Here is a 25212-nt window from a genome sequence, read left to right as displayed (position 1 = left end):
TTCTATCCCAAGCCACAACACCCTCCTCTCTTTACCACCACCTCCTAACTCCTCTCTCTTTACCCCACCACGCATCCTACCCTGCTCTCTCTCTAGCCCCATCCACCCTACACGTTGTATTCCGACCACCACCCAAGTCTACTCCCCCACCCAGCTTACCACTTTATCCTTGCTCCCACACATTGATGGCACCCTCTATCATTGACATGATATATGATAGTTTATTTATATAGCACCTATACACAATGTGTTTCAAGGCGCTTCAAGGCAAGGGAGGGAACAAGGGAAAACAAGGGAAAATACAATTACATTCTTACAGGCCATGAACAATAAGAATGTGAAATTAACTATCATACTCGGCCTGGCGATATTTCAGATAGTGCAAGATCGAAAACATAGATAAGGAAGGGAGGGGGGGAGAGTGGGAAGGAAATGGAACAGACAGGCGACTACTGTACTAGGCCTGACGACATTTCTGTTAGAGCCGGAGATTAATAAAAGGTGAGGGTGAGGGCTGCAGAAAGGGAGGGGAGGAACAAAACAAGCGACTAACGTACTAGGCCTGATGACATTTTAGATAGTGCTGGAGGCGGGCAGGGGAGAGAAAACAAGTAGGGGAGGAGACAAGCAAGGCTGCTATCATACTTGCTCAAGGACAATTCTGATAGAGTAAGTGCACAGAAGAAAGTAAGGGGAGGAGGATATAGGGAAAGGGAGAGGAGGAGAGAACAGAGAGTGAGCAGTGAAAAAGTGTATATGCAAGAGGGGATAGCAAATACAATTGCAGAAGTCGGTAGTACACATAATGTTGCGAGAGAACAGCAAATACAAGCCAGGATTCAAGATGAAAACGGGAACAGCATGATTCAGGGTCACCATGAGTAGAAGATGCAGGGGAAGTCCAGCATGAGAGTTGAGAGAGGGTGACGCACCGTGAGTCAATGAAGTCCATAAAAGTCAAATCCAAGCATTGGCAAAAGGCTTTGATGGTGAAACCAGAATGCATCAGGACAGACTCCTGCAGAGTTAGGATGTAGGAGAGCACTGGAGGGAGGAGGGGAAGAAGGGTAGACAATTCAAGCAAAACAGGTAACTCCTGTATGTGAGAAGGGGGGCACAATGGAACATCACAGGGGGGCCAGAGGTGGGGATAGCATGTGGGGACAAGGGATGTTGGTGCATGCTTACCTGCTGTCTGTGCAGGGGTTTGGGCCCTGGGTCCTCCTGGTCCTAACAGACCTAAACAGGAATTGCCCTTTTCTTCGTCTGCCCTTCGGACCAAGAGGACCCAGGGCAAGAGACGCCCTTGACCTAAGACTTGAGAGCAAAAGGAAGAGGCAGGGCTAAGAAAGTGTGTGGGGTTTAGGCCGAAAGAGCGGCAACCAGGACGGCACCAGGTGGGCGGGGCTTAGACCAGGTGACCCAGATCCACTTGCACCTGCTAAGGAAAAGAAGCTGGAGGGCTGCTTAAGTAGGTAAAAAGAGCGGCAACCAGGAAGGCACCAAGTGGGTAGGCTAAGGCCAAAGGAGCGGCAACCAGGATGGCACCAGGTTGCCGGGGCTTAGGCCAAAAGAGCGGCAGCCAGGAAGGCACCTCCCATTGGCTTCCTCCCTTGCTCCATTCCTCTCCTCATTCTACTGCACACCTGCACCTCTTATGGCATCCTCCTTTGAAAGATTGCACTCTCCTCCTTGCACCCTGGTGCCTATAAATGCAAAATGCAAAGAGGAGCAGTGAACGCCAACGTTATTGGCATTGCCAATGCTTGTTATCTCAGTAATAGAAAAATCAGAAAACAGAGGTAGCAATAATAAAGCATCAGAAATTGTGAACCCAAAGTGTTCATATGACAATCCACCCACCCACCGACACACACACTTACCTTAGTGGAATAAAGAGAATCCCATTAATCGTGTTTAGCAGCTCTAGTACACTGGACATGCTTGGAGCAGTGAACTGAAACGAAAAAGATAAGAGACTATTATGGTTTTATTAAAGAAGCATGGTCTACAAGTCAGAATAAATAGTATTCAATGGCTTTTCATCTTGAATCTGGTAACAACAAGATACCATTGAAGCCCAGAAGTTTACATTTTGCAACTAAAAGGATGCATAACAAACTTAGCCTGCCCAAAATCTCCCGTTGGTTTACAACGTATATATTGTACACAAAAAGAGACCTTTGCAGACATTAAAAGGTTCATTATCAGCAACATTGGTTCTCCAAGGTTAGTATAGTCAGCTAATTCATATAGTTGTTAAAGCATCTGGCAGCCAGGGTGTAGATAGCAGGAAGACATACAATACTGTTCATACGTTGGCTCCAGTGTTGCACAGGGACCTGCTGGACTATTTAGACTGCAGCTTGTGGAATCAACTGGTGGGACATGGGTGGGGAGCGGGGGGAGGGCACAGAAAGTGAACGCAATGTGGGGAACCCCAGCTTGCTGGTAACACCTTGAAAGGAATAAGTTACTTACCTGTAACTCTGATACTCCAGCATTGGTATCTTTCATAGATTTACAGGCTGTGAATATTCCCTGTCGTCAGTCTGGGAATCCTCAGTAACAGAGGAGTTTACACTTCCTATTGGCTGTCACTGAAAGTTTTCAGTCGGAACACCTCCCTTAGCCCCTCCCCTGTCGGCCATCTTCAGATTTTGGCAAGCACATGAGAGTGACAGTAAGAGCCAAAAAACGAGCCATGCAGGATAGGTGGGAGGGTTGCATGTGAATCAGTGAAATATACCAATAATGTAGAACCGGAGTTACAGGTAAGTAACTTATTGCTTCTCCAGCATTGTATCCTTCATAGATTCACATGCGGTGAATAGATTACAAAAGCAGTATTATAACAATACACCTGGGCGGAGGCAAGCTCCCAGCATAACTTAACACTGGAGACCTACTAACCTCACCCAAAAGGGTTCTGCAGAACCGACTGGTTGACTCTAGACTCTTCTGCAGAATCTCTGTCGACACAGTAGACCCTGGTGAATGTATGCACCGATCTCCAGGTGGTTGCACAGATGATGACAGGCAGTGGGATTCTGGAGAGAAAAGCAGTAGTTGCAGCCACTGCTCTGGTGGAGTGTGCCCGGGGCCTGCTGGGAAGTGGCCTGCCGGCCTGTTGATGGCAGAAAGAGATGCAGGTTGCAATCCATTGTGAAATTGAGGACTTGGAGAGAGCCTTCCCAGCCCTCAAAGGTCCAAATGAAACAAACAGCTGATCCGTTGTACGGAAAGACTTATTAAGTAGTACTTGAGGGCGTGCATGACATCCAGCGTGTGCAGGGTTCGCACCGCTGGAGACATCGCTGTGCCAAAAAATATTGGCAGAACCACCTGCTGATTAGGACGAAAGAGGATGGCACCTTTGGCATAAAGGTTGGGTTAGTACGCAGAATAGCCTTGTCCTGGTAAACGTCAAGCAGGGCGGTTTTGATGAAAACGCCTTGCTCTCACCTACTCGCCTGACCGATGTGATGACCACCAATAACGCAGTTTTCCAGGAAAGGTGTTTAATGGATGCTTGGTGCATAGACTCGAAGGGTGGCCTCATGAGCCTTGCAAGCAGCACATTTAGCTCCCATGCCGGAGCAGCACTACAGACAGGTGGAAAGGATCGGAACAGCCCACGCAGGAACTCCTTCACCAGCCGATGGGATCACAGGGATGGCACCCCTGCGAAGCGGTTGTACCTGGAGATCGCCACCAGGTGCACCTGAATGGAAGAATGTATCAAGCCAGACTGGGCTAGGGAGAACAGATAAGGCAACAGGTCTTGTGCCAAATGATTTCAGGCCGCAGAGTTGAAAACATTTCAACTTGCTTTTGTAGCACTTCAAGGTGGACAGAGCTCTTGCTCGGACTAGGACCTCCTGGCAATATTGCTTAAGGGACTGAGCCCCAAATTCTAAAAACACAGGAGCCAGGCCGTCAGATTGAGAGAGGCCGGGTCGTGGTGCAGCACCGCCCCCTGGTTCCTGGACAGGAGCAATGGGTGTGGGTACAGCCTGATCAGTGCCACTAACGAGAGGGCAAGGAGGTTGGAGTACCAAAATTGTCTCAGCCACGCAGGTGCCACTAATATCAGTTTGTACCGATACAGTCTGAAGGTGTGTAGAACTCGAGCCACCAGAGGAATCCGGGGAAATGCATACAGAAATGTCCCCTCCCATGGAAACACAAAGGCGTCCCCCAGGCTCTCTTGATGGGGGAAGCGGCTGGGAAAGGTCTGCAGATTTCTGGAGTGTTCTCCGTCTGAAACAACAGGTGAAGCTGATCGTCGTGCAGCTCCAACTCGGGACAACCACGTACCTCCCTGCTGAGCGAGTCCGCCAGAGTGTTCGGAATCCCCAGTAGATGAAGGGGGATGAGAAACATGGTGTGCTGTAGAGCCCAGTGCCACAGAGCTTGGACCTCCCTGGAAAGGTGCTGTTGCGAACCCCTGTAGGACTGGGACTCATTTCTGTATTGGACCCCTGATGAGTATGGAGTCTTATAAGAGGACGACTGGTGTGCTGATTGGTTATCCTGCAAATTCCTGCCATAGCACTCTTTGCCAGAACAAAAGGAGTGGCGCCTTTACAAATGCCCTATCATATCATATATATCATTTGCTGCAGGGTACCTGTGAGGAAGGCATGGTATCGAGCAGTAGACAGACACAATGGATACAAGTTTCAAAAACCTTTATTTACAAATATGTTTGGGATGGTAGAATTCCTAACTGGTCCTAACTCTAAAACGGGAGTAATCTCGACCATTAAATAACAAATTAGTCCAAGGCAATCTGGTCAATAATAAAAAGCACTATACTAAAAAAATTAATCTTACCTTCCTTCTCAAGATAACAAATGTGTTAAGGGAATACAAAAAGGGGAATAGTGTGTCAAAAAGAAATGTCAGAATGGCTTCAGGACCAACTCCTTTCCCCAGGTTCAACCACACGGGCTTTAGAGAGTTTCTTAATAAACAAAAGATAGGTGGATGGCACAGTTCTATCAGCCCTGCACAATTTGGCTTACTGGTACAGTTCAACAGTTCAATTGTAGGCTTTCAATTTCTGCTAGTTCAATCACTTCCTTAGACTTCACGTGCTTTGTCATCAATACTCCGTTCATATGCTCTCAATTTCTCACAATTCTGCACAGGCTTCCCTCTGCCGGGCTTGAGTCTGTCTTGTTCTTCCTGGGGGTTCTCCCTTCCCCGCTGCATGACTACTTCAACTTCTCTTTCAATATTCATTCAATTCACAATCCATACTCATCTTGTGACAACAATACTTCTTGGTACTTCTAATTCTCGCTCTCTTTAGTCTGCCCTCTTGGCCTGTTCAAAAGTTCATATGTAATACCTCTGGGTATTTCTTTTCCCACATTGCCTCTATTCTTCTTTTGTCTTTTATTCATCACCAATACATCCTGGTATTTCTTTCTCACCAATGCTTACTGCTACTTATAGTTCTTCTATTTTACTTTTGCCCTCTTCGCATATTTCACATCTTCTCTTGCAACACCAATGCTTCTTGGTACTTGTGGTTCTTATGCTATTTCACTTGCCTTCTTGGCCTTTTAGTTCTTATATTTTACCTTGGCCCTCGTGGCATATTTCACAATTCACATATTTCATTGTCCTCTTATTTAACTTTCTTTCCTTTGATCTCTGCTTGTAATATCTTTCTAAAATTCATAACATTTCACAGAGACTTTTGAATGTTCGACTTCCTCTTGCAGGACCACTCTGCTACTTTGTATGCTTTTCTTTTAACATTTGCTCTTTTCATTCGCGTTTTATCGGCACACACGCAACCATCAACTTTCAAATCACAGCCATTTTCCCTTTAAAATCAACTGGACTTTTGTTGCCCTCTGTAACTCACTGGTTGTGTTAAACGAATGTCTCATCTTTTTCTCACAGCTCAAGGCTGTTACCAATGGCTCCTCTGCTCCTCCTCAACTCTGCCGTTCACCCGTGATTGTCGCGGGCTCTTTCCTGCTACCTTGAAGGTTTCTTTCCTTCGCTCGCCTCTGCTTTTAGAACACTTGCAGGTTCCTGAAAGCTTGGAAATCTTGCCTGGCTTTCTCTCGATACTCACAATAGTTGATCAGCCCGTTGGCCTTGCAACTCCCACAGCCCGATTTGCATCAGCCTCGGAAGAGAGCTGTTCCTTCTCGTACCCAGTCACAGTGTTTCTGTGTGCACCACCTTTTATTTTCACAGGGAGTCTTAATAAGTGGCAGTGTACATTATTAGAGCTACGTGCCTGACTCTGCCTGGCCTCATTACATGGACAGGGCCCATGCAAGCTAGGGGAGGTAATCCTTCTGACATCATTCCTCATCATCCTTGGTACAGTACATTAGTCAAGACAAGGTGGGAAGGAACTATGGGAGTTGTAGTTTCCCAAAAACAGGGATGGGGTTGAATGGGTTGTGAAAAAAGGGGGATACTATGTCTCACCAATGGGTGCTTCTCCCCCTCTCCCCGAGGATCCCCTACCCAGGGGATCTTGTGATCCTCCCTAGCTTGTCCACCCCCAGGGTCAGGATCCAAAAGCGATGGCCTTTCCCTGGCCACCAGAGTACGGGATTCCCGGGGACTAGGTTGTGCAGCACCCTCTGGTTTTTCACAGTGCCCAAGGAGCAAGCAGTTTCAGTGTCCGTTTTGATGGACTGCATGGCCTCATCCACCTTTTTTCAAAAGAGGGCAGATCCGTCAAAGGGCATATCAACGACTCTGGACTGGACATCATGTCTAAAGTCTGTGGCCTTCAGCCAACCCTGTCTGCGTAGAACCGCTCCATTCCCTAGCTGACAAAACCCAGTATCTGCAATGTTCACTGAGACCGGGATGCACGGTCTGACGGCAATTCACCCTCATGGAAGATGTTCATGGCCTCCGGTTTCTTGTCTTCAGGAAAAGACTCTAGCAGGGGACCCATTTTGTACCATTAATAACTCCTGCCAGTCTGGGCTGGTGCCTCAAGAATTGAAGACTGCTACGGTGATTCCTCTCTTGAAGAAACCCTCCCTTGACACCGCCACTCTGTCTAATTGTCGTCCTATTTCTCTTCTTCCTTTTCTTTCTAAACTTCTAGAATCACTGTGAACTGGATGGACCCCAGCCGGCCCATAAGAATGATAGTCTCCAAACAGCCCTTATACTCTTGCATCAAATAATAATGACAACTCAATGGTTTGGCAAAGGGAGTCCGTTTAATGACAAGTACAGAAAATGGGGCGTTCAATGAACATCAGCAACTGTCGATCTTCCTTCTCGCTTCAACTCCAACTCATTTCAGAAAAACAACATCATTTATACCAAAAACTCATCATCATTGACGTGTAATCTTAAAAACCTAGCATGCAACTCGATTGGTTATAGGAAGGTAACTTTAATATAGGTACTATATCTGTATATGATAATGAGGAGAGGGGATTGGATAATAATGTCAGGTGGGGAAACTAAGCCCTTCCTTCAAACTGTCCACTTTAAACGTCACAAAACGTACAACGTCCTATTGGACCCTAGATTACATGGTCCACTATGATTGGGTTGGCACTGAGCCCACACCAGTGGCGGCTGGTGAGTTTGAAAGCTGGTGGGGCGTACATTTTCCAGGGCGAATTTAGTAGCGAGTGCGCGCAGCGCGCGAGCCCACCCCTCCAAGGGGGGTGCGTGGGGGTTCTCCCCCTGTGAAACTTTTGGAAAAATGGTCTACAAAATGTGCAATTTACCGTCCAAAAAACCCACCGAAAGGGAGGGCCTCACACCTGCCGCATTTTCACCTAGGGGTCTATCCACCCCACCTACCTCCACAAAGGGTCCCAGGAGTGTAGCCGGCCTCAAAACAAAGCTGAACTTCCAGGGACTTGGACAGTGTGGAACAGCAGCGTGGACAGGAAGGAAACTCCATCCCTGGACCCTGGCCTGGGATGAGCAGGATGCCCACAGACATGGGGGCATTGGGGGGCCTGGGATGTATACAAGGCCGCAGTAACTTCTACTTGCACCGCAGGAGCAGCAGCGCACCCAGCGGGCCCCACAGGAACCTCCACAACGCCTTTTCGGCAGGTAAGAGCAGTCAGTAATGCTTCCTATCCTATCCCGCCACCGCATGTCAGCCTACTCATGGGCCTCCCTACCCCAGAGCCCCTCATCCATCCCTCCGGTGTCCTCACCGTGCTCCTCAACTCCCCGGCCTCTCGTGTCCACAATCTCTCATCTCCCACTCCCAGTATCTTTCATCCCGGCCGGCAGCCTTCCACCCTTCATTCCAGAACCCATTACCTCTCGAAATGTTCACCTCGCCACTGTCTACAAAAGGCAATCCTTGCATAAATGAGCATCGTTCCTTTCGGTCCCCTCCCCGCTCCTCACCCTTCCTCTGCCTGTCCATCTCCCCAATAGCCTTATCCCGTCCTTCCCAGCCCCTCAAATATTCTCACCCTTCCGTTAACTCTCCCTGACCGTTGCCATCAGCCTTGCGTCCAGGACTCCGCCCTCACCTTTAACTCTCCAAGGCTAAGCATCTGAATTCTGAAATCCTTTACACAGGACTCTGTGGGTGCGTTACTTCTTGGGACTAAACCCTAGTAGACTTTAATGCCCTGGAGCAGCTTTAACGCGCACTGGAAAAGATTCATTTTGGGGAAAATAAGACCTTCTCTGCCTCGTGCAGCCCCGGCCGCTCCGGCGCTGGAAACAATCAGTAATGCGTCCCGGCTCCTGTGGTTAAAATGCAGCTAATGAATTCCATGCAACTGCACACAAACTAAACATCCACTTTGAAAAGAAATCCTACAACTTATCAAAAAGAGATACACCAAAATGCTATTTTTCAATACTGATGATAGCTCGGACACGCCTAATCTATCGAAAGAGCAACCTGTACGCAGCACCCAGAAGCGAACCTCAAGGCGACAAGTCAGCAGGGGGGTGGGCGGGGGAGAAACAAAAAAAACACAGATATGACATATAAATGACATCGAAATAAACAGGGCAATTCTACACCTTTCAATGATTGCACATGTGTGTGTAGAGAATGGAAGCTAGCGGAAACCAGACGCTAACTGCTTCGGAGTGCATGCTAGGCGCTATATCCTCGCCCGCCCCCAGTGGGTTGGCGTCAGGGACTTGAGTGCGAATGGCAGCGTTCCAGTAGGCTGCGCTGCTGCAGACTACCAAATACAGTCCGTCCGTGCATGCTATAGTGCCCCAGCCTTCCCCCAATCATTCCCAATCCCCCTCGTCCTTCATGGCACACTGTTCTCTCTCTCATCATGCTAGGCCACCACCAGCCATGGGCATCTCCCTCGCCCTGCCAGGGCTCTCCCTGGGTTGTGCCGTTTTATATTTTCGGCATTTTTCACGAAAAATGGCGAAAATATAAAACGGCACATTTTTTGGGGAGATTCAATGTGCAGCATGCCTGCCTGGGCCTTGCTTCATTACGGTCCGTGGCCCAAGGCCCTTGGGCCACGGACCATGGGTAAAGAAAGGCCCAGGCAGGCCGCATGCGGCCCCCGCCTTGGTGGTAGCGGGCCCGTCTGCCGTGCGTGTAGGCAACTTGGGGCCTAAACTTGTGTCTGTGTCCCACTCCCCGTTGGGGAGTGGGACACAGACACAAGTTTAGGCCCCAAGTTGCCTACACGGCACGACAGTCAGCAACACTGAAAGACGTGTAGGCCCTGGCCTACACGTCGTTCAGTGCTGGGGCCTGGGGCTGTGGTGTTACACTCCCCGGGCCCACAGACACAAACAACATCTGGGGGTACACTTTACTAGTACTTACCGCCGGAAAGCTTGTCGTGGACCAGGCCGTCTCTGCTGAGCTGGTGGTCTCAGGGCAGGGCAGCAGCTCAGCTTGCGTCGTGTTTGTGTCGTCGTCAACTCCTCAAAGAAAGAATCAGGGCCAGGGGGAGACTGGAGACGTGTGAAGGTGGCGCAGGCGCACGCACACACCCTGCATAGATACAGTAATGTCATTGGCTGTTTGCCAGCCAATGCAAGGATTGTCATTGGCTGGCAAACAGCCAATGACATTACTGTATCCACGCAGGAGGGAGGGAATTTCATTCCTCAGTGCGCTGTTTGTGCACATTTTATACTGGCGGGGCCACTCCTGAAGCGCCCCGCCAGCCTGTTAATTAAAGGGGCTTACGTAGAGTGCGTGCAGCTACGAGCTCCACGCACTCTACTATTGAAAAAAGATGCGTAAAACGGGACGCGCCCCGCTCTGAAAGCCGGGCCGGCCCTTAGGAATTGTTACACATACACTGTAATTGTTGTCTTGCCACAGCGCCCCCGCGCTGTTGGCAAAGGAAATGCATCCGACCATCTTGATTAATCTCTTTTACCATCTTGATTAATGTCTTTTTGGCCTCTGCTCTTTCTGGGGGGGGCGGCGCCCGGCCGCCCTATGAAAGCAGCCGCCACTGGCCCACACATACTTTTCCACTTGCGCTTAGCAGCATGCAGAATAATGAGGCCAGGTGCATGACGTAAGTCTATACCCCAGCTTCCCTCCAATTTATGTTACAGCCATTCATCACCTTAGTGGCTGTGTGTCAATTACTGCCTTGTAGTTTGGCCTTGAGTCTGCCTCTTGGTCTGAGAAAGTTAAGGAGGATGGATACGATAAGGCTCCATGCGTAGGTGTGAAAGTCTCATCCCTTTTGGCTTGCCGTGACTAGGACACTTTGAAATAGGCCTCTTCTTCGTGTAATTTCGTGTATTTGATTTACTTCTGTCAGTCGTTTACCATCTGCGGCTTATTTCGACCTTGCTGAACAGGAGACTCTTGTTATTCTTCTCTTAAATCGTAGGCATTGCTAGTCTATTCCAGTCTGACACGACCTTGGCTTCCTTGCATGGTTACCTTCAGCAGGATTTCTCTCCGTCTTTAATTCTTGAATTGTTAGCTGAGGCCCTATCCTCTTGAGACCTTTAGTAACCTCGATTCGATTCTGCTCATGTACGTAGTGGATTTTCGCTCATCAATAAAGTGCTTTTGAGGTAGATATGTATAGTTGGTGCTTGCCGCAATTTATTTTACTATTAAGCATAAGCAAGCTTTCACAATTTCTTTGCTTCTTGCGGTTCCCTGCATATGTACACGTTTAAACTGGCTTAATGTCTTCATCGTGCATATGGCATACGTTTCTTTATCTTGAAATCACCTGTTTCACCTTAGGCCCAAGATGTCATTTATCCATGGCATTTCATCTCTTTATCAGCATTCTTGGGTCATCATATACCCTCTCTGTGTGTCAGTCCGATCTCTCTTGACGTCACCAGTCATCTTCTTTTAGTATCTTCTTGGCTTCTTCAGGTATTCCATTCTGACAAACGCCCCTTTGTCGTGTCTGGAGGTATGGATTTCTCAGTGGGTACCTTGCTGTCCAGGTTTGCTTAGGTGCCGGTACTTCAATAGGTGCTGTTCTTCCGATAGGCACTGGGCAGAGCCCAACTGCGGCTCTCTGCTGGTTTATCTGTTCTTCATACGTCACATATTTTGGTGCGAAAGTTCCTGGCACTTCGAAGGGGTGGCTGGGGTGCGGCTGATACTTGGCACTTCCTCTTCACCCCCCCCCCCGGGTGATTCATCAACCACTCTTACTTCTTTCATTGCATTCACTTCTCCGTCAACCTCTGGATCTGGACATCTAGATCTGCAGAAATGTTCATTTGGAGTCCATATTTTTATCACTCCCTTTAAACATCCTGCTGTTCTTACGTGTTCGTCTTTGTTACATGTCATAAATTGACATTCTCCACTTGGATTGCAATAGATCCATTTTCCCACATATTTTCTATGTTTCTTCGGATGTCGAAACTTTGTTCCTTCTGGTGCATAACTGCTGGCCTTCACAAAGTCTCTTATTTCTTCATCAGTCAGGTCTTTGGGCTTCCCTCCTGACTCGACGTCAATCATTATTTTCATCCCTATGGCCTTTTTCGCAGTTTTCTGGCACTGAGAGATTATTATCTTGATAACACAACTCTTCCTTGATTGCGCTGAATCCCTTTATCGTTGTGTTGATGGGCTGCAGTAATTCCCATCTGGTTATCTGCAACCATTTAGTATTTACTCCAATCTGAACTCTTGGCATCAGGATTGTTGTGAACAATGATGAGGTCAAGCTGAACAGCCTGTGTTCATATGGGATTGCATGAAAGGCTTCTTCTGATTTGGCAGAGAAGTAATTCTCTCTCTTCATTTGGCGCATCGGTTCCACAGCTCTCTTCTTCCTCATGTGAGCATCTGCTTTCGGGAAACTGTCAATATTCAGGTCACCTTTTGGAATCACCAATGCTGGAACATGGACATTCACCAATGTGCATATACCTCCCCAATTCTTTGGCAACCTAATATATGCTTTGGATCCACATGCCCAATAATGATCCATGAACACTGCAGTACCATGTGCCATTCCTGTGGCATCGAAGATTCGTCCACAGTTCTGATTTTCTCCCATTTTTCTTGTACCTTTGTTCCTGAAGCACAGTTTGGCATTCTCCAATGGCACTATCTGTAGGGGTCCTCCTCTGTCTTCGACCCTTGTAAGCAGTCTGGCCAGTCTCGGCCATAGTGGTTTGCATATCCTCTGTGCATTTTCAATGGTTTACTTATAGTGTGCACTACTCCTTTCTCCCATCCGTCTGGTGAAAGCACTGTTCCCCAGATTTGCATTTGGCCTCTGTTCTTCCATCTTTGCATATCCTCCAGAGATTTCCCTTGGACGTTCAGTTTCTTGTTTGTTTCCCTTCTGATCTCCGCTCCTTTAACTCCAGGCTTTTCATATCTTATTACAATGTTCTTTGTTTTGCCATTGTTTCTTTATGATTTATGATCGTCCATATTGATTCTGCCAGTAGCTCAGCACTTGATCGTCTTGCAGGATTTAAGCTTTACCTCTTCATCATTGGGTCAGGCGTGCTTGTCAGTGCCGTCTGTTTGTTCATTCTCTAAAGTCTTGCGTCTCTTTAAAAGTTCAGCTTTCTCCATCTGTCTCTCAACTTCTCTTGGTGTGGAACTTCTCATCATTGTTTGTCCAAGCTTTCCCCATTCTCTGGAATGTGATTCTGAACTTCTTGACACTAGACCAGGTGTGTATGTGCTCATTATTTCTGTATGTGTACCTTCCCTCACCCCTTCCTCGGGTTTACTTTGCCGACCCTGTCTCTGGCGTTGCAATTCATTTGTTACCCCAAATTTCATGCGTGTGTCATTTTTTTATCACATCCATCTCAAGTTGGGTCGCAGCAGGTCTTGAAGCCAGACCACAGAGTCAGAGGGGTCGAAGAAAAAGACATCTCCACAATGATAACACACAAGGCGTGCCGAGTTTTTCGAAGCAACACGTTCGCGGAAAAAACGGAACTGAGGCTACGTGCACCGTGCATCCTATTACAACATCCAGTGACGTCACCCTCGACGGAGGCCTTCGAGGGACATCGACCCGACATCGACGCATGACGCCCTCTGCTGAAAAAGTTTCCGAAGTGCACAGCTGTGGACATTACATGTTGGAGGACACAATCCATTTGAAAAAAGGCCTATGGGGTGGTAGAATATCAGCCCCTCCCAGATCGAATACATCCCGAAAACCTGGTCCAATTGTAGGGGCCGTGTCCAGGAGAGCACAACTAGGATTCATGGACTCCGCGCCAGGGCCCAAACAGGTGTCCTCACAATACCCCGAAAGGAATTGGATGTCCCCAGTCTGCCAATCAATCGTCGGGTTATGTAGTTTCAACCATGGCAAGCCAAGAATAAGTCTGAATTGCGGGGCTGCAATTAAGTCAAAGGAGATGTTTTCCTTATGACTGCAGTTAGTGGTCATAACCAAAATCGCTGTGTGTTTGGTCACTAACGCGGACAACAGACTGGCTCCATCAACGGCTTTCACCATTTCCAGGCATGCCTTTGGAACGGTAGGTAACCCCAGCTCTCAGGCAAACTGCTTGTCAACAAAGCTACAGGTAGCCCCCGAATCCAATAATGCCATGGCATCCCGTTAAAAACCACGGGCAGACTCAAACACAACCGGTACACAGTAAGGAACGGATCTAAAGGAGTCGGAAGGCAGACAGCCCAGCAACTGGACTCCATCTATTGCCAGGGTTTGGTGTTTCCCCGTTTCTTGGGACAAGATCGCAACAAGTGGTGTGATGAGCCACAATAGAAACACAGACCGTTCTTCCTGTGCTCCCTAATTTCAGGTGACAACGGGCCCCAAACGGCCCCATTCTGCATCTGTTCAGAAGACCCAGAGGTAGGTGCAGGTGAGGTAAAAGCAACCCCCTTTCCTTTCCGCCCTTCTTGAATCTATCTGTAACACTAGATCCAGGAGTTCTGGGAATGCCGTAGGTAGGACAGGTACTGGAACCAGCGTGTCCTTTAACGGATCGGACAGCCCTTTGTAGAATAAAGAGGCTTTCTTTTCGTCTGGCCACCCGGTGTCAGCCACCAATTGGTTACATTTGCACAGATAAGAAAGGAGTTGCTTATCCCCCTGCTGCAATCCCAATAATTCCAGGTCTGTGGCCTGTGTCACATAACGCGTGTCAAAGACACGACTCATGTCATCTATCAAAGCGTCACAATTGTAGAGCAAGTGACTACCCTCTTCCAATAGCATATTTACCCAAGCGGCGGCAGTACCGCCTAAGTGGGACAACAAGAATGCAGCCTTGGCCGTTGCATCTGGGAATGAAACAGGTCTACACAAAAAGTGCAATCTACACTGATTCAAGAATGTCTGATAGGACTTGGGGTCCACGTTAAACCGCTCAGGAGGGGCCAACGGAAATTGAGCCGTCATGTAAACAAGCCCAGAATTCTGCAGTGGTGGAAGAGAACCAGAACCAGAGGCCGAGACCTGTGGCAGCGCCTCAGCACCGGAGGGTCGTAGCCCTGCCTGCAGTTCATCAATGCAGCGTTGTGTAGCAGCATGAGGCAGACATGTCACTACGCAACTCAGCCACCAGCCAAGGGCTCATTAGCCTCCATGGTCAGGGTTCTGAATATGTCAAAGCTCTCCGTTAGGTATGCAGAAGTCAAGGGTTTGACCCATTGTGTAGGAGAGGAGTTCTTCCCACCAATGTACCACTCTGGTTGCAGTAATCTGACAAACAGAGGAGTCTATTAGTTGAAAGACAGGATGCGTCACGAGACACTGATGGCTGTAAAGGAAAACAAGAGTAATCAACATGCAGCTGGAAATAACACTGTAGATTCCACTCTCACAGAGTTGTACGGAACTGACCTGTGTGTTTCAGACAACAATCATATAAGACAGCAGATCAGTTCAACAGTGGATGCTCGGTAAGGTCACTGGCAGGGTTTCTCTGTAAGGAGAGAACCAAATTGGTGAGAACAAGCATAGGCAAGATTTGCAGAGAGACCCAAACCAGATGAGAACAACTATAGGCAGGATTACATAGAACCACAGGACAATAAGCTTACTGTGTAGTGGTCCTGTCTGCTCAATGTCAAGCAATCAGAAGTTCATGGAAGTAAAAGCAAAGTCCGTAAGTTCAGTTGCAGCAGATCGAAATGAAAGCCCTGCCTCGACGGCACAAGGACGCCTAAAGGTGAAGTACACTCAGGCAGTCTCTAGTCCGTGTACTTAATATGGAACAAGGAAGTCTGTGTAAACAAAGTTCCAGGGAATATCCAATAACAATCCTTAAACGGTCCGGTATGCAGGAGGTGAAGTACAGAACGTGAAAAGAAGGGTATCAGGTGATAAAATCAGGGCAAAATAGTTGCGGTTAAAAATAACCCAGTAAAAGTGTGCCCCAATTATACCATGTAAGGGGAGCGGGGGTGTCCCCTGCTCCCCTTAAATGGTATAATGGGTCCAGAGGTTGCAGGGGTGTCCTCTGCATGTTTTACATGGATTGCGGCGCAAAAACCACTGCATTTTTGCTGCAATATTTTGTTACCACAGCAACCAAAAGAAGGCGAACCGTGGACAATCCGGTTCGTAGCAGGATGGCGGTCTGAGTCAGAGAAGGGCAGGCACAAGAGAAGTCAAGGAGCGTGCAAACAGTCGTTACCGTAGATCCAACAAAACAAAGGGCAAGGCAAGTCGAGGTCAGGAAATGCAAAAAAACGTAGTCGGTATATGAGCAAGAATTTCTCAAGAGACGAAGCAAAGCCACCGATTCAAATTCAGAGGCGCCGGTGAGCTAACAGTCATGTGACTTCGGCCCGGGTCTCTCCGCACAGTAGGCGGGTTTCTGTGAGAGTGCAGAGGACGCCAGTGTTGCCATGACAACTTCCAAGCCCCACGTAACAGAGTTCTAGGCATGCCTGGTGATCTCCCATTTCACAGTGATGAACCCCTTGGAGAGTCGGATGACACTCTGAATTGAGCCCCGGATGACGCTGTGAAGGAAGCCCCTTCCAGCTGCGTATCAATGGTCTGTTAAACCCAGTCTTGGTACTAGTAACATGCAGGTAACAGGATGGAATCCTGACAGCATCCTCCCTCGAAGGGGCCCCCACCCTCCTAGAGGACCAGAAGCACGCCAACAGGACTGAGGCATGGTGTTTTCCCACAGGCTCCCAAGTGCGATCCTCCAGACCATAGCCCTTCCAGTCCACTAAATAATAACGTCTCCAGTTACGTACTTTGGTGTCAAGGATTCTGTTAATCTCATACTCGTCCGAACCCTGTACTTGTACCGGAGGCTGACGAGAAGAAACCCTGGTGGACGGATGGAAGGGTTTCACAAGGGACACGTGAAACACTGGATGCAATTTCCAGGTAGAAGGAAGGTCCAGCTTAATGGTAACCGGGTTGATGACGACTTCGAGCACTGCGTAAGGACCAATGAACCGCGGAAGCAGGGTTCTGCGCCCTGGTATACGGAGATTACATGTGGAGAGCCATACTTGCATGCCCGCCTTGTATGTTGGAGCTGGAGATCGGCGTGCATCAGCAAAGGTTTTAGTAGATTCTTGTGTCTCCAGCAGCTGCTGTCTAACGATCTTGTGTGTTCCGACAGGTCATTGATGGAAGATAGAGCAGCCGGATTCTTTAATTGACGATCAGGATGGAGAGGCAAAGAACGTGGATGCCAGCCATACAAAACATAGAAGGGAGACATGCGGGTAGCAGTGTGCAAGGAATTGTTGTAGGCAAACTCTGCCATGACTAGAAGCGAGATCCAGGAATTCTGACATTGCAGAGTGAGACAGCGTAAGTATTGTTCCATGGTTGCATTCAGGCACTCAGTTTGTCCATCCGTCTGGGGGTGGTAAGCACTAAAGTATCTTTCATCGATCCCCAAAGCCACCCACAGCGCCTTCCAGAAGCTTGGAGTAAACTGAGAACCGTGGTCAGTAATGATGATCGAGGGAAGCCCAAAGAACCGGAAAACATTGCTCAAGAACAGCTCAACAAGAACAGGAGCACTTCGTATACTTCAACATGGTACAAATAAAGCCATTTTAGAGAAATAGTCGACGACGACCCAGATCGTGCCGGAACCATTCACTGGTGGTAGTTCCACAACAAAGTCCATCGAAAGCATTGTCCAAAGGTGGTCGAGCACTGGCATGGGTTGCAGAAGACCAATGGGCATGGTCTGGGTGCCTTTACACTGATCACAAACAGCACAAGAGACCAGATATTTAGAGACGTCCTTGTACATAGAAGGCCACCAACATCACCGTTATAACAGGTCAAGGGTTTTCCTCTTACAAGAGTGTGCGGCAACCGAGGTGTCATGGCACCATTGCATAGCTATATGTCGAGTAGTGCCGTCAGGCAAATATATTTTCCCATGCTTATACGGCAGGGAAATTATACGTTACTCACTGTAGTGACTAACATAATCTTAGTCCTTAGTCCCTTTCCTCCATACTGCAAGGGCGTCCCTTCCAAGGGACGGTAGACAGAACCTTTTTCACCCGAAAAAACCTTCTTCCCCTTTAAATTTAGAGGCACACGGCGGTGCGAACCAGGGAGCATGCGCTGCCCTGACTCCGCCCTGCTGCCTGACTCCGCCCTCCAGCGCCCCACCTTGGTCCCCATTGACGCGCCGACAATAGATTTAACATTGCATAATGACACCAATATTATTAGGAGGGGGGAGGTTAGTGGGACGTATGGAGGAAAGGGGACTAACTAGTCATTGCGGTGAGTAACTTACAATTACTCTTACGTCTTTTGTATCACTTGTGGTACATTTTTATAATTGTGCACAGCAGCTTACGCTGCAGTACAATGAGGTGCATTTTTGTTTTGCCCTGGACTACCACTCAGAGGATGTTTGGTTAATCTAGGCATGCTAAAAGGATAAACTGCCGGCAGCAGTGACTTTTACCCACTTTTTCCGCTTTTCATTATAGCCTTACCGTATTTACCACGTTTGGCTACTAACTGTGGCTAGTCTCCAAACATGGCCGTGCCACATGGTTTTCCGCCTGTCCTTTTGCCATCTTGTTCTTTAACCTTCTCCCTGGCCTAAGAGGCCAGGAAAATCCTTATAAGGACTTCCAGTGCCCGGGAAAGCAGAAACTTTTGGCGGGCTACTGGAGGGCTGTGTGCTTGCTGGCAGGATGTGGGCTGGGTCTGTCTGATCCCAATCCACCAACTGGTTTCGGTGTGTGAGTGGTATGCATGAATGTTCCCGCTAGTGGTTCTGATTGGACCACTGCTGGGGTGTGTGTGTGGGCTAGTCCTGCTATTGGCTATTGAGGGCAGCAGCTCCTACCTGGCTTTTAGGATAAGAGGAGGAACCCTGCACCCATTCTTCAGAGATCCTGGAGAAACCTGAAGGAGCCAAGTTTCCTGTCCAGCTGTGAGATCCGTGAAGCAACCAGAGGCCTGACTAAAGGAGGTCTGGCAACCAACTACTTCTGCTGTCCTGGAGAATCCCTGTCTTGCTAGTGATCTTTATAAGTCCTGCGAAGTAGCTGCAACCCTTGGAGTCGAGGGACCATCCATTCCCGGCGTCTGTTCGGTGCCCTGCCAAAGGAATTATAATTATTCGGAAGTGCCCTGGAACCGTCCTGTGGCTGACCAGCTTAGTTTCTGGGCTACTGTGCTGCCAGGCGTCACCGTACCGAGTTTCCACCTGAAACTTGGGGGATCCTCGGCTGGCCCTACGAAACTACCTACTGCGAGATTTCGGTGTCCTAGCACTGAGGGGACCCGAGATAGGAGGCAAAGGCTGACAGCGGCTGCTGAGTCCTTTTGCATCGCTGTGCTACAGTGACCACTGTCCAAAATATCTTACCTGACCCGAGTCCAGTCCTGAGAGGAGTCCTGCATTGAGTTTTGCTGCATTCTTCAATCGAGAGCCCTTGCAACAGTGAAAGACTCCAAACGGAGATCAGCTCGAATCTGCAACCCCTGTGAATTGAGGACTGTGACTTACGGCTGGAAAAGCAACGTCGGACACTCTTCCTTTGTTCTGCCAAGTCCGGGGAAGAATCAGGATACGGGGGGTAAGTTACAGAGTTTCTAACACCCCTACACTCTTATTATAAGTCAATGGGTTTATAATAAAGCTGAATTCTAACACCTTTGGCTTTGCCAGCACTTGCTTGCGCAAGACATCCAACTGTTGGGGCTACTTTTGGGCATTAGTCTAACTTGAACCGTAACCCTAAGAACCCTTCACTGGACACCAGAGACCCTACCTGCATTTTTTGTCTGCTTCATACCTTCTGTGGAACTTTTACCTGAACTATTGGGCAAAAGGCCCCAGACAACTTAGGGCTGGTCAATTTGAGTTAGGGATCATCTCTGTGGACTATAAGTGCATAATACTATTCTAAGCTTTCCTTTGGAAGAGTTTCTGATGTGTATTATGCTCTATAACAAAGTGAATATATATATATGTATTTAGTTTGATAGTGTTGTGTGATAACTACCTGCTAGTAGTCATTTTTCTATGGTGTGTTTTGGCCATAAATAAATAACTGTATTTTTATACATCCTGCCTAAGTGTAATCTGTGAACCCCATTGTGTGACCTCATTGTGGATCCCTTACAAGCTCACCACCTCTGAAGAACTTAGCCTAGACCGCCTGTCACTGCTACATAAACTGGTTTGGCTACAGCTTCCCAGAGTTGTTCCTGTCACAATATAGGTTGGACTTCTATACATCTGTCCGCAAGAGTATAGAAAATCAGTCCCAACAATGATGCCTGAGCTAGGAAGTACATCCCATGGGAGGCGAGAGAGAGAGGGACGCCTTTAGTGACACTTCCCAAACCCCTTTTTCAGCCGGTGCCTTTTGATCCAACAATGACATGCCTCTGTCCTGATACTTTTCAATCAGCACCTTCTCTTTATTTGCCAATAAATCCCTTGAAATGTCCTCGAGAGTTATTCAGACCATTCGTGACACGTAGTGTCATTGTGGGATCATCAAGGCGGGTTCATCAATGCAGCCAGGGCTTGGGGGAGCTGAGAGCTACCTCACAGGCGTGAAGTGACATGCTGAAAAGTTGCATGGAGTCCTTGTTTCACCACCAGTACCGAGGCTAAAACTGCGGGGGCTGTGGTGTAAACCTATAACCTTTCTGCCAAAAGTTTCATACTGTGCTAAGCTAGACGTGCTGGTGGGAATGATACAAGCACGAGTGCCACAGTAGAGTCCTCTCAGTCCGAGGGAGACTTTCAGGAGCGGGGATGGCGCTTTCCAGAGGACTTGGAAGAATACTTTTTTGAGGATTAACTAGGAGAGCGGGACGTCAACTGAGCTTCATCTTCTTGCCTTTTTCACACTCTTCCCTGGAGTGTGAATGTCCATATTTTCAGCTTTATGGGTGAAGTGGAATTTGTCCTTCGACGCTTAAGTGTTTGAGAAAGCCAGAAAAGTGTCGGAAGAGCTTTGCGGCACATTATCTCAAGGACTTTTGATACATGGAATGCAAGGATCCACACTCCTCAGTGTCGTAGTCGTAGTCTGGATGCAAGCAGTATAGGCAGCACTTGTGTGGGGTTAGACACCGACATGAGTTACCAGTAGCCTTTGCTGTGCTTAAAGCCCGAGACATTCGGAACAGACATAATGTATACAGATGTATGTGTTATTAGCTGTCATGTATTTCCGAAGTAATATTTGTATTTTTGTTGTATTTTCATAGTGCTTAACACCGAAGTGCTGTACAGGAAATCAAATGGTAGAATAAAAGAGTACATGAAAACCAAACAGATCAAATGGAAAGAATATATTCTTTCAGACACGATGTAACCCCTAAAGTGCTATGGATGAGTATGCTTGTCCTTTTGCAAAGACTTGATTAAAGCTCAGCAATTAAGCGGTTAAAGAGAAACAGGGAAGATTAAGTTTGCAGGGAAAGAGGGAGAGAAGAACAAGCTAAAGTAAGAAGAGGCACAGGTAGGGACTTGGTGTGGACTGTACAAGGAGGAGAATAGAACGAGATTAAAGGAGAGATGAGGAGGTGCAACACTGTGAAGACAATACAAAGAAAATTGAAAATACATGACCTTCAAAGGATAGCCATCGTAATGAGTGTAAGACAAGGAGATAGGGAGAGAGTATACAGAACACAAATAGAGGAACGAAAGATAGAGCGAAGAGGGGCAAGCTGATAAGCAGGGAGACCAAGAAGATGACTAGAGCACGAGAACAAACATGAGAAGACTAAATAAGAGATAGGAAGATTAGAGGCATCGAAGGTGAGGTACCGGCTGGTCTTGCGCATGTTGAAAAGTTGAAAGTGGAAAGAAAAAGAAATAGAAGAAATGAGAAGGTGAAGGAGATAGAGGTGCTGAAGATTACAATCCAAAGGGGAGGCAGGAAGAAATGAAATAAGTGGAGGGGGAAGAGGAGGAGTAATAGTAGAGGTGGAAAAGTGTTGCGAGTGCAAAGAAAAAAGGAACTGAGATCAAGGGTGCAGCCAGCTCCATGTATCCTACACCTTATGTCACATCTAGTGGAACAGGATCCAATGACCCAAAAGGTAACAGTTGCAGACTCCATGTGCTCCCTTGTTGCTGAAAGGTTTTCAGAAGTCAGACTGACATCTGAAGAATATTTATAAAATGAGGAATCGTTGAGAAGGAATCAATTAGAAATGATAATCATTTTCAATGTTTTCGTTGGAATCATTTAATAAATGAATTGATCTATAATTTCACCTCCCGTTTAACACATTGTCTTCCCTCCACAGAGGCATGCAGAGGTTTAAAGTCAAATTACACAATAAACCTAAAGCATCTTTACAATGATTACAACACTTCTCACTTTATTGTTCCATTGGAACTTATTATAATCCGCATTTCAAGAGGAAATCGATGATCCCTCTACATGCCAATTTTTGTTATTTCTAGTATCTAAACTAATGAAAGTGAAAAATAAACAAAGACCTTCTATTGTTTACAAGTAATCGACAACCTCTGTTCATCTGGGACCAACTTGGGTCCTTCTTTTGCTCTATCTCACTCTCTACCTGTGGTGTTCCCCAAGGGTCTAACCTCTCTCCCTGGCTTTTCAACTAATACCTGGCACCCCACGCACACCGTATTGCTGCTCTCTGCTCCAACTTTCAGTGTTATGCAGATGACACTCAGCTCGTTTTCAGGCTCCCCTCTCCACCTCTTCTCCCTGTCTCATCTCTGACTGACTGTATGCAATCCAGGAGTGGTGGGCCACCAACGACCTCTGCCTTAATGCCAGTAAGACACAGATCTTTCTCATCGGCACTCCTGAACTCTCCTTTCATGCCACTCTCTGGCTGGCCTCCCTCTTCCTGCCCCCACTTGCGAGGCTAAGAACCTCAGGGTCATCTTTGACTACACACTTTCATTTTCTCCTCACATCTCCGACGTCTCTAAGAAGTCAAACTACCAAATGCACCTCCTCAGAGGTATTCTTCCTTTCTTCTCCTGCCCCCAGAAGCTCACTGTTTCTGGAGCTCTGGTTCTCTCTAAACTGGACTACTGCAACAGCCTCTTTCCAAATTTGCCTGCTTCTACTCTCTGCCCTCTGCAACTCATCCAGAACAGGACTGCAAGACTTGTCCTTCACCTCAAGCCCAGGGATCATATCTCTCCAGCCCTGAAATCTCTTCACTTGCTCCCAGTGCAATGATCAAGTTCAAGACCCTCTGTATTGTCCACAAGGACTTCTGGGGCCTGGGGCTGCAATAGCTTCAACTGTCCCTTCCTAAATACCTTCTTACTCGAGCTCTTCAATCCTGCATCTCCAACTCCCTCAGGGTCAGTCGCTTCTCCAAGCAGCGAGTTGGTGGTAGATCTCTTTCTTCGGCTGGGGCCTCCCTCTGGAACAGCCGCCCTGCCTCTCTAAAACTTGAGGAGAACCATCTTCGGTTCTGGAAGCATCCCAAGACCTTCGTCTTTGCTTCTGCCTTCACTCTTCCACTCCCCTGTTGATCTCCGTCTGTTACTGCACTGGGAAGCTGGCTACGCTCTGACTTCGGGCCCTGATCCCTGCCCATCCAGCTGCATACCCGCACTGCCTCCTGGCAACCCCTGCCCTTGGGTCTGTATCTGCAACCATACAGTCCCCTTACCTCCACTTATTGACACTGGTTGTCTGCGCTTAATGCTCGCACTTGCCTCCCAGTGGCCGCACTACTTGCTGCTGTTTGTTCCAGTGTTCAGCACTTTCCACTCCTCACCTGCCCCTTGCACTTCCCCCTTCCCTGCACTTGCACGTTCTCAACGTCACTGGGCCTAGTAAGATCATTGTGTTGTCCTCCCTTGCCTCCTCACGCCTTGAAACACTTGTGAATAGGCGCGCTATAAATAAAATATCATATCCAATATTTTTAAGCAAAGTTAATGTATACACATCTCATAAAGATGTGCAATAAAATCAGTTAAAAATGTTTAGAAAACTGACAACAGGCAGCACACCCACATGCCAGGAACGCCATTAGTTGTGGTACCATTACGGATTAAACAGACAGACTACTTGATATTTAATAAAGTCTCTATGCGGGACAACTGCAATAGGCTCCTCCTCAATCTCCCCCTTTCCTCCGTAGGCCCACTTCAGCTATTCCAGAATAGGGCTGCAAGACTGATCCTTGGCGTGATGCTGGAAATGCCTCATGGAGGTACAGGAACTCCTAATCCTTGTCCTACCACTTCTCTGTGTGTGTTTTCTCTATGTTTTCTGCCGCTGAGATCCAACCTGGAACTCTGGCGGTGCAGCTCTTCAGGTTTTCCTTTTGGGCAACAACACACATGGGATACTGTTAGGCAGAATCCTGTGCAGTGCCCTTAGGGGCCACTACACACAATTAAGATTACAGGTGGCAATACAAGTTTTACCTTTGGTACAAGCCTGTACTACTATGTTAAAGTGGTAGCAGTAGCAGAGCAGCCAGGCCTATCTCAAGAGTATATGAGCAGTAGCAGAGATTACACAAAGGGACCACAATTACTGTGACTCAAGCAAACACTGACTCAAGGTTTCAGGTAAAAAAATATAAGTAAGTTTATTTTTAAACCATTTGTTATCAACACAACACTTCTATTAAACTCAAATAAAAACCACACGTTAAATATACTACAACTAACCAATTCACTTTGTACAGTATTATTCGAGGTAAGTACCCTGTGTTTGAATGGACCGGTGTTATGAAACAGAACACGTTACCGTGATTACAATTGCAATCACTTTTTAACAGTTTGGCCTACTAGATAAATGCGTATCCGCGGCAAAAACACACTTAGCACCCGAAATACCCAGAGAGAGTTGGGGGCAAAAATCACAGGCAATATGTTGGTTAGGCAGACAGAATCGAAGAACACACAGACAGGAATTCAAGAGTCAAAGGGCCAGAGCCAAAGTCAAGTGACACCGGGTGCCTGTTGTTGAGGATCACACAGTCGGACAGTTCACGATTCAACGTAGCCAAGAGTACTTTGATATTGTCAATGTTCGGAAGCAAAAGTTATAAGGAGGGAAAAGTAAGGACAAGCCTTACAGAAGAGAAATGGGGATTTCACCCAAAATTCCTCAAATAGGACACAGTACCTTTCTCAAAGAACAAAGCTGGTGCCACCGAAGTTTGTTGGTTTCCCGCAGACCCACGCTTTCCTGGAGCTTTAACACAAAGAAGGACGATGAGGGGGTCCGCACCACACAGGGATGAGGCCGGCAGCAGCGACAATGAACAAAAGGTGCACTCCTTAAAAACAGGAGATGCTCTTCGGGTGGCTATCGGGACCACT

General features: G+C 47.6%; 1 protein-coding gene across 1 annotated transcript in view; it reads right to left on the bottom strand.

The window, feature by feature from the left end:
• Nucleotides 1-25212, bottom strand: part of LOC138488230 (clustered mitochondria protein homolog) — a 255153-nt gene that overhangs the window by 50168 nt on the left and 179773 nt on the right. The window contains exon 4 of the mRNA XM_069615065.1: nucleotides 1884-1957. Within this exon, the coding sequence (XP_069471166.1) occupies nucleotides 1884-1957 (74 nt within the window). The remainder of the gene's footprint in view (nucleotides 1-1883; nucleotides 1958-25212) is intronic.

Source organism: Ambystoma mexicanum, chromosome 9 (assembly GCF_040938575.1).
Source record: "Ambystoma mexicanum isolate Mex_15411 chromosome 9, UKY_AmexF1_1, whole genome shotgun sequence".
Classification (NCBI taxonomy): Eukaryota; Metazoa; Chordata; class Amphibia; order Caudata; family Ambystomatidae; genus Ambystoma; species Ambystoma mexicanum.
The sequence above is the reverse complement of the archived record's forward strand: the minus strand, read 5'-3'. Positions and strand labels throughout refer to the sequence as shown.